Consider the following 10,563-nt stretch of genomic DNA (forward strand, 5'->3'; position numbering starts at 1 on the left):
AACTGGATGCAGGCAGGTCCTGATGCACTCATGTCATGGACCCAGAATGAATCTCTAGAAATCAAGACATGGGTAGAGGACACAATTTCCACAATTGAACAGAGAACCAAAGCTGAATATTCATCTTTAAATCTAGAGACACAGATTATAACTTTCAAAATCACAGTGGGGATATTAAATGAATCGACATCAACGAAATCAGGGTCAAAGGCTATAGCTTCCAAAATCACAACAGGCATCCAGGCTGAGATTTTAGCAGTCAAAACCTGGGCAGAACCTGCAGCTTCAATAGCCACAACTTTTAAACAGACTGCCTCTTCCACTGTAAACTTTTATGTACAGATTGGAACTGACAAAGGCACAATTTCAACAATTCTTGAAACTGAAGCCAAGAAATCTTGGCTATTGCCAGAAGTTAACACATTCAGAACGTCAGTGCAACATCAGACAGATAATACCAAACTCTTGGTTCAATCTGAAAATCAAGCATCTCTTCTGTGGACACATTCTGAAGTTGAAAACAGTAGTCCATGGACCTTACCTGAATTTGGAACAATCTTATCCTGGATAGTACCTGTGCATGCAGCAGCCATATCTTTGCTGCAGCCTGGCTCTTATATTAGCAAAGCTTCATTTAAAATTCAGGCAGAAAAACCATGGATTCAAACAACCTTTCAAACACTCAGTACTTTCACATCATTTAGTGACAAAGTACAGCTCCAGGCCACACATAAAATCGCTACAGTCATGTCATGGATCCAGTTCAAAATAGGTACATTAGACTACTGGACCCAGTCAGAATATACAGTAAAATTGTGGACTATTTTTGAAACTGGTACAATAAGACCATGGAGCCAAAGTGAAACAAACACCGTCAAGCCCTGGACCCAACCTAAAACTAGTACAATCAGAGCATTGACACAGGCTGAATCTCAACAAGTTAGGTACTTGTCTTTGCCAGTACCTGAAACAGTGACACTATTGTCACAAGCTGAAATGGAAGCAGCAAAACACTTGACCATGTCTGATATGAATACTGTTGCACCATGGTCCCTAACTCAGAATGATACAATAAAGCAAATGACTCAAATTGAATCTAAAAATGTTCTTTCTTGGTTTCAGCCAGAAAGGACAATAGCCCATCCCTGGATCCACCTTGAAACTAATGTAGTCAGACCTGGATACAATTCTGAAGGCAATGCTGTCCAAACAAGAATCACTACTGAAACCAATACAGTCAGATTCTGGACCTCTTCTGAAATAAAACTTTGGACCCAGTCTGAATCTCAAGCAGTAAGTATGTGGCCTGAAGATAGCAGAGCCACACTTTGGTCTCTAACTCAGAATGATACAATTACATCTTGGTTCCAATTAGAATCTCAAAGGATACTTTCTTGGGCCCAGTTTGAAGGTGGTATAACCAACCCTTGGACTCAGCAGGAAACTGCTACAACTAAACTATGGACCCAATTTGGAACTTTAAAAATTCTTTCCTGGACCCCACCTGATACAATAATATACTGGTTCCATACTCAAATAGATTCAATCACACCCATGAGCCAGCCTCAAACTCAAAAATTCCAAAGTTGGATGCAGACTATAACTCAAGTACGAAAAATTTCACCTGTGACTGAAGTTGATACAGTAATACCTTGGTTACAGTTTCAAAGTAACACAGTTAGATCCTGGATTCAACTTTATTCCCAAACAGTGAGTCTTGGGACCCATACTGAAGTTGGTATAATTGGGCACTGGACTCAGAAAAGAATTGCTACAGATAACCTTGGGACCAACTCTGAAACTCAAGCAACCAGACCCTGGGACAAGCAGGAAGCTAACACAGTCAGAACTAGGTTCTACCTTCAAGGAAAAACTGTCAGACTGCAGACTTATTCAGAATTCGGTACGTTCAGTACTTTCATCCGATCTGAAATTGGCACAATTCATCATGATTCTTTTATGATCCAGTCAAAAACCCAAGAAGTCAGACCCTGGACCCAGTCTGAAATTGTTATGACTAGATACTGGGTTTTGTCTCAAGTAGTTAAACCACAGACAATGCTAAAAGGAGGAGCATTTACACCCTGGATCCAGTCTGAAACTCAACCAGCCACACCATGGACCAAGCCTCAAGTTAATATAACATTCTTTTCTATTCCTGTATCTGATAAATTCAGAACCTGGATCCAACCTAAAACAAAACTACTGCATTACAAAGCTGACATAATTGTATCACTGATTTCTCCTGAGACTGGAACAACTGGAAAAACTCTGCTAATTGATCATTTGGATAACAAGTCTAAGCTTGTCACATTTTTACCTGTTGAGACTATTTCTACCGCACATCAGTATTTTATAACTTTGTCAACAGAGATAAGTACCATAGAAAGAAAAATTAAAAGCAGTTATCTCCAGCCAAGCCAGCTCACAAGCATTTTCCTTCTTACCCTGTCAAGCAAGTGGTTTCCTAGTATAATTGGTCACAAGAACTTTGGCAGCATATTAGAAATTATTGACACAAAAGGAAGCCTTGATGTCCTTTCTGTCTCTCTTAGTTATCTTTCCCCAGGCTTTTCCTTCCTTGTTTCTTGTTCTCTTACATATCCATGTACATTGTTCCCTTCCTGTTTAGTCTTTTCTTCTTGTCCTTATCTTTCACACTGTGTTTTCCCATCTTGCTTCAACTTTTCTTCTCTGGCCTTCTCTCCTGTGCTTTTGCCCTCAACCTCTTCTGATAATCAGCTCCAGGAACTGTCTTTCTCAAAGTTTATTGAAGATACTATTTTTTCTCACACTTTCTCATCCCTGCATGCTCCTCCAGCAATAAGTTTAACAAAAGAGTTTCCCCTGATGCCTGGATCTCTATCTGGACCCAACTATAAGCATCAGTCTGGACAACAGCCTCTCAATGTTTCCCTGGCTGAGTGTCGCCTAGATATGATTTGGAAAGACAATCTCCAGGCTCTCTGGCTCTTCAAGACAGCTGCTGTTTCTCACGAGACCACAGGCAAGTTAAATATAGTCATCTGTTTGACTTACTACCTTAGATAAACAGTCTTTTTGAAGCCAGCAACCAAAATTTCTGAGTAGATCACAAAAGGTTTTCATAGATTTTTGTAGGATTAAATTGAAGATATTTTTCTGAACCAATAGTTAAGAGATCTCTAAATATTGAGAGATTAATACCTTATTTTTCCAGTAAGGGCTTATGAGTTAAGTTTTATAAGTACCACTCCTTTCAGAGCATAATATTACAAAAATATCTGATTGCTTAAATAGATTCTATTATTCTACTTGAGGAACGAACAGAACAAGTCAAATTATCTTTATCAGGAGAAGTATACAGATACGCTCTGTTACTATACCTAAATTTATTGTGAATTAGGAAAATAATCCCAAGCATTTCCTCAAAGTTCAGGACATCAAATTTTCAAACTCGTTCCTAAAATAGAAAGTCAGGAAATTCAATGAAGAGGATAATAATACTAACTTTACTCTGCTATACATGTGGATTCATTCTAGAGTGCGGATTACGCCCTGGCCTTGTCTCCCGTTGTCCCAATTGCTGGGAGGCAGAAACAGGTGAATTTCCCTGGATGGTTTCTATGCATCTCTCTTTCTCCCATTTTTGGGCTGGCTCTATTTTGAATGAACAGTGGATTCTTACCTCAGCAACATGTGCCAATTTCATGTAAGTCTGGGTAAGCCATCTCAAGGTTAATGTATCATAATAAAGTGATGAAAAATTTATGATTTTTTAATGGATACATTTCTTTGAACAAACTAGATGTTCTTTATTTATATAATCAAATTTGATGAGTCTCCTTTTCTATAGAAATGATTGAATTGTTTTCTTAACAACCATTTCCGATTTTATTCTTTTTTCCTCATATACCACTAAAATTTATGTTAATATGTTTCTTGGGGTTAATTTTAGTATCCAAATAAAAAACATTGTGAATTGTAAAATTATGTCTTGCTTTTATATAATTTCACCTATCTAGAAGATGGCAAGCATGCTATTCCTTTAAAGCATGCTATAACCTTAAATTATAACCTATACTTACACATATTACTTTTTGATTTTATAAAGAGGCAAAAGCAACATGGATTCAGTAGAAATCATACTTTATATTTTGAACTTTGAATATTTAGTATGTATTATGATATTCTGTTATGATACTAGTCAGTAGTAGTGAGTGGTAGCTCCCAGTAGGCCATGCAATCACATAGTCATTATGACAAGCATCTGTGTTACCCACTGTGTTGCTAAGCTATGCATGTTAACAACCACTGCTGATAATTAAGTTTGGTGTATGACAGTATTTTCAACTTACAATGTTTTCAACTTAAGATTGGTTTATCAGAATGTAACCTCATAACCAGTGGATAGGCATTTTATTAGAGTTTCTGTTTAGCTTTTTATAACTCCAGATATGCTGTCCTAAAAATTCAATTTATCAATCTATATTTTGATACTATTTAGCTCAAAAGATTTCTGGCAAACATTTTATTTTCTTATTTTAACGTACTGAAGTAGAACCATTAATATAGATAAGAGAAACAGGGCTCATGTAGAAAAAGTGGTCGAACTCTCACAAGTTCTGTGAGATATTTCAGTTCCTAATTTTCAAAATTCTTATGAGTAAGTATTAAGCACATTAAATATTAGGGAGTACAATAGTGTAGGTTAATACTTTTTAATAAGGAAACTGACAAAGTAATTTACTTCTCATTTCTTTTTTTGATGGTATTGGGATTTGAACACAAGGCCTCATTCTTGCTAGGCAGGTACTCTACCACTTGAGCTACACTCCACCAATACTTTACTTCTCATTTCTGAAGATGTTCATGCCTACTGAGCCTAGGGATGACCTAATATCATTAATAATGTCCTAGTGTTAAATACATGTGCTGACTGAATAGGGAATAGGAATAGTATTTTGGTGCTTACATGGACCCTATCTGATTCATATGATCTAAGGGTTTTTTTTTCACATTGAAATTTAGAAATAATAATATTTCTAATGAATTTTCCTTCCAGAAAAAGCTCAGAAGCTCTGGCCTTGGTCCAAGTGGGTCTTATTGATCTACAGGATCCTACCCAAGCTCAGACTGTTGGTATTGATCGTGCCCTGCCCTACTTAGGACCCAAAGGACCTCCTGGACCTGGGCTAATCTTTCTGAAGCAGCCACTACATTTTCAACCCCTGGTTCTTCCTATTTGTCTGGAGGAAAGTTTGGAGCAAGAGAAGAATATACAACTGTATGACTGCTGGTTACCCAGCTGGTCCCTCATGAGAGGTGAATAATGAAAAAGGCACTGGATTAGAATGGAATGATATGTTTGGAAAAATAGTAATATCCTTTCTTGAGTAACTGAGCATTTATTATATTTCTCTAATCTAGTCTAAAGCAAATCAACAAAATTCACAAACATTTCTTCTCTGTTTTCCATCAGGAAGTCCTGGAATTTTGCAAAAAAGGCACCTAAACATCCTGCAAGCCAGCACTTGTGCCCAGTTTTGGCCCAAGCTGAATGAATTTACTTTCTGTGTGGAGGCCAAGAAAGCTATGGGGGAGGCTGGCTGTAAGGTGACAATTAAAGGGAATGTGAAAGTCAGAAATAAAAAGGATTATCCTTCAACACCAAGATACCTCCTACCATCCTTCAGATAATCAATTGATACTCTGTTCTGTTCCCTCTTTCTTACAGGGTGACTTGGGGGCACCTTTGGTGTGCCATATACAACAAAAGGATACATGGGTACAGGTGGGAATCTTGAGTCACTTTGATGAACATTGCACAAAGCCCTATGTCTTCAGCCAAGTGAGCCCTTTCATTTTCTGGATCCAGGGAGTTACACGGCTCAGCCATGCACCATGGTCCCAACAAGGACCCATAACTACCTCTGCTTCCATCTCCCTTTCAGTCTCTCCTGCTAGGAATGCTTCAGTTTTAACCTCTACAACTGCTTCTATTCGACCACACTTCATTTCTCTGCCACAACCTCAGAGTAAGGCCCAATAAAATTATAGTAAGAGAAGTATAAGAAGGAAATTAACAAGGGATTGGAAATACAAAAGAGTGAAAGGAGAAGAGAAAACTCTTTTCTTGAGAAATGAGAAATGCATATTTTTAAAATTTATGAAATCTTTGGAGTGATTTATTTATTGGTCTAAAAAGGAACGTCATAGTTAACAATACTGTTTAACTTTCATAATGTTATAGAATATAGATGCCAGTGGTTATTAATATAATTATCTTGATTGATTACTCTGACATGTAGAATATTGCAATAACTTATCAACTTCTCGGGAGCAAAAAAGAGTAGGGCTAACAATGATACTCAAAAACTTATTCTTCTAACAGAGAGTACTCTTCTACTACTATATAGCACCTTGCATATGTGTTACAATAATTTTTATTAAAGACGTTTTGTTTTGTTGTCAGTGATAAATAATGATTTGTAGGCTCTTGTGTGCATTTATTTTACATTAGGGTTATTATCTTTCTTCTTCCCTTGACTATTCTGAAACCTATCACAATATCATCAATGACTATTTCTCATTGTTTACTTGATCTTACTGCCTTTGAAAAATATTTCAGTCCCAGAGTCTGTGTTTTAATCTGCTTAATAAGAATTTACTAGCTATCTCAAGTTGCCATATTATAGTGAATAATGATTTTTAAGCATAAGTGAGGCCATATCATTTCTTTGGTGATATTCTTCAAATCCTTTCTCACACAGATGAAGAAGTCTACAATCAGGATCTTATTTATGATTTTACCTTCATCTTTATCACTTTATTCTTTTTATAGTCAGATTGTTTTCATAAATTTTCTTTTTATCTAGGATTCATTAATCGTACAAGAGGATTTCAAGTGAAAATTCCATATATGCATACATTATATTTTGGTCAAGTTCTCTGTGCCCCCTTCTACTGCATATGAGTGAAAATGTGATACTTGGCTTTTTGAGAAGGGCTTATTTCACTAAATGTGATGAGCCCTAGTTCTACCCATTCCTACAAATAGCATAATTTCATTCTTTTCTATGGAGCAGCAATCTTTCATTGCATATATATTCCCACTCGTTGACTAGAGACAATTTAAAATTGCTCTATAAATAAACAATGGGTATAGAAAGATAAGAGGAACTTTTTTTCAGGGAAATATCATAGCTGCAAAAGATACAGAAGCTCATGTTTCTAAGTCAAATTTTGAAATGTCAATGTGTTTTAAATGGATTGAAACATTTAAAATTAGAAAGCTATAACATTCTATGAAATTTATTCTTACTGGCTTTTTTTGCTTCTTTTTTTTCATTTGTTGGTTGGTTGTTTTTGCTCAGCTTCAGCAGACCGTATTTCTCTGCGATATACTATGCCTTGGCAGGTTATGATCATCAGTTGTGGCAGTCAAATCTGCAGTGGCTCCATAATTAGCAGCTCTTGGGTTCTCACTGCTGCCCATTGTGTCAGGAACATGTAAGTTTATGTCCTGCTTCTTCAAATACTATATAATCCATTACCACCAAGTCAGTTTGTTTAAGCCTTCTTTGGGCAAATTTTGCTTTCTTTGTCCCCAAATCACCTCTTAGGTCCATTACTTATTTGTTTCAGGCAAACATTGAGTTGATTTAACATGTACCTCTATTAGTATTTTCTTCCGAAATCCTATTTCCCAAGTACTAACTTCTTGGTATCTTGATTTCTGTGGAGGTGAAATGCAAGGCTCATGTACCATATCTTAAAAAGACAAATGTGGTTTTTAAGAGTACAGGTTCTGTAGTGAATCCATTTTAAGTAATTTCTATGTATCCACATAGGAATCCAGAAGACACTATAGCGATACTGGGCCTTAGGCATCCTGGGGCACCTCTGAGAGTTGTTAAAGTAACTACGATCCTACTTCATGAGAGATTCTGGTTGGTGAGTGGAGCAGCAAGAAATGATCTGGCTTTGGTACTCCTTCAAGAGGGCCAAAATTCCATTCAGATGTTAGCACCATTGGGGCACTTGAAGAATCTAAATAGCTCAGAATGTTGGCTTTCTGGGCCAAGAATTCTTAAACCAGGTTAGTGATTGTTTTGCTCATTAGGAGAGTAGCTTTAAAAAAATAAGGATTATACTTTTAACTTAAAGTTTAATAAGTCTCACAACAATTGTGCATATACCTAATTTTAGGAACTTAATTCAGATTAGAAACCTATTTGTACATGTATTTTTATTTCATTCAATGATTGTTTTGATGATGACTCAATAGGATTTTAAGGATATCGTAAGAGGAAGTTTATATGAACATTCAAATGTTGTAAATAAAACAGGGATGATTAGGTTCCAAACTCTTCTAACTTTGGAAAAAAGTTCTGTTTTGTTTTGGCATGTTTAGGAAATTGAATATTCACTTGAATTGGAATTTGGAGGGCTTTTTTGGGGGGGTGGTTGCTATATTAGGTTGAACTCAGGGCATTCACTGTGAGCCACTCCACCAGCCCTATTTTTATAAAGGGTTTTTTGAGATAGGGTCTTGTGAACTATGTACTTGGGCTGGGTTTGAACCACAATCCTGATCTCTGCCTCCTGAGTAGCTAGGATTACAGACGTGAGCTATCAACACCCAGCTGATTTATAAATCAAAATATACAACTTAATTTTCAGGAAATGAAATTTAAAAGTAATTATATTTGCTAAAATGACTCAAAAGAAATGTAAAATGAATGGAATGATTTGAAGGTAAGAAGCTAATGGTAGTGATAAGAAAATCAACAGAACTTCTTAGCATAATAACTTAGAGGTACATGTTTAAATCATCTTCTTAGCTGCTTCACTGTAACCTATATATTTAACTATTTGTACATTCTATTTTCCTAGGAGAGACAGATGAGAACCCAGAAATATTACAGATGCAGGTTATGGGAGCTTCAAGCTGTGCCTACCTCTACCCAGACATAGGCAGTTCTATTGTTTGCTTCATTACTCAGGCCAAAGGCTATGACACAAATATGGTGAGCAGATGAGGTTTATTTTCTTTCCTTTTTTTTCAGAATCATGAAACTATAGCTTGTCCTCCTATAAAAATTTATCTTTGAATGATAAATATAAGAAAGTGAACACTTACTCAGTAAGAGTGAACACATGTTAAATAAATTGTAGAACTTCTAAATATGCTAATAATCTATATTATATCTGACACGTGCTCTTTATAATATATTCACATAAAACAACTGTTGGACATTTTTGTTATACTACACACAAGTTAGACATTTTATATATTTTTTCTTATAATTACATTACCCTTTATCTTAAGGTTCACTAAGTCCAACATTTTCTATTTTCTCAATTGTACAAGAGAACTGTATAGTTTAAATATCAAATATCTTATTTGTCATAATGATTTAGAACATATTTGGGATAAGAACAATATACTTAATCATCTATATTACATCTATAAATCATAAAATCTAAGATTAAATAATAAACTAGGTTAATTAATTAAATCTGTCTCTACATTTGACTTTACAGGAGCCAGTGAGTCCAGGCAGTGCTGTTATGTGCAGACCAATATCTGGCAATGGCAAATGGAGACAGATAGGCTTCACCAGTCTCAAATCTCTAGCTACCATAGTGAGCCCACACTTCTCCTGGATTTTATCCACTTTAGCAAAGGCAGGCCATCCCCTAAACCAGGACCTTATGCCTTGGATAGAAAAACCTAAGTCCTCTGGTTTCCTTAAATATCCATCCACACTGCTACTTTCCTCAGCAATTATTATTGAAGCACAGATGTTTTTGTAGCCTGGTGACTAGAACAGGTAGTATACATCTGTTCATACTATGATAGCCAAGATACCTGAGGAATAAAGAGAAAATATTGATTTATGCCCTATAAGCTATTCCTACATATTTCTTTTCATCTTTCCCTGCATAATAAACGACTTATGCTTACTGCCTGAGTTAATGACTGTTCTTTGATTAACTATATTCATTTCAAATAAATCAAAGTTGTTATTTAACAAGTAAATGACTCCAGGTATGGGTTACCAGAAAATAAAGTTTTTACAAAGATAGGGAAATCAAACCTCAAAAAGACATTTGTAAATCTCCTAATCTACAAATTTATAATTTACAACTATTAACATACCTGATCTATTTTAAACCATCTGCATTTTCTTTTAAGACACAAAACAGTGATTATCCCTTTAGCAATTTATAAGGACTTGATTTGGAAAACATATGTTTTATCCCAACAAAATAGCACCTTTAATGAATAAACATAATTAGTTTGCATACTGTTAATAAATAATGCACACATGAATGAATACTATGAATAGTTTTAGTTACCTGCACTCAACCATGATCATTCATAGGAAAGAATACTACGTTTACATACTGTGCTATTGTGAGCAGCATGAAAAAATTGCCTGGAAACATGCTTCAACCTACCTAGGAGGCAAATTATCCTTTAATTCAGGATATATATGTGTATATGCTACTTGACCATTAGTCTCTATAGGAATTATCTCACTAACCACAACAAATCTAGTAGTATCACAATAT

General features: G+C 35.7%; 1 protein-coding gene across 1 annotated transcript; it reads left to right on the plus strand.

Moving 5' to 3' along the window:
• Positions 1–879: 879 nt before the first annotated feature.
• LOC109700937 (uncharacterized) lies at positions 880–9,952 on the plus strand. Its single transcript, XM_074064170.1, has 9 exons — positions 880–3,007; positions 3,523–3,691; positions 5,045–5,304; positions 5,462–5,595; positions 5,717–6,017; positions 7,356–7,491; positions 7,833–8,080; positions 8,878–9,011; positions 9,529–9,952. Exons 1-9 carry the CDS (start codon positions 997–999, stop codon positions 9,799–9,801), a joined length of 3,666 nt encoding a protein of 1,221 aa, XP_073920271.1. The 5' UTR covers positions 880–996; the 3' UTR covers positions 9,802–9,952.
• The last annotated feature ends 611 nt before the right edge of the window (positions 9,953–10,563 follow it).

Source organism: Castor canadensis, chromosome X, assembly GCF_047511655.1.
Source record: "Castor canadensis chromosome X, mCasCan1.hap1v2, whole genome shotgun sequence".
Classification (NCBI taxonomy): Eukaryota; Metazoa; Chordata; class Mammalia; order Rodentia; family Castoridae; genus Castor; species Castor canadensis.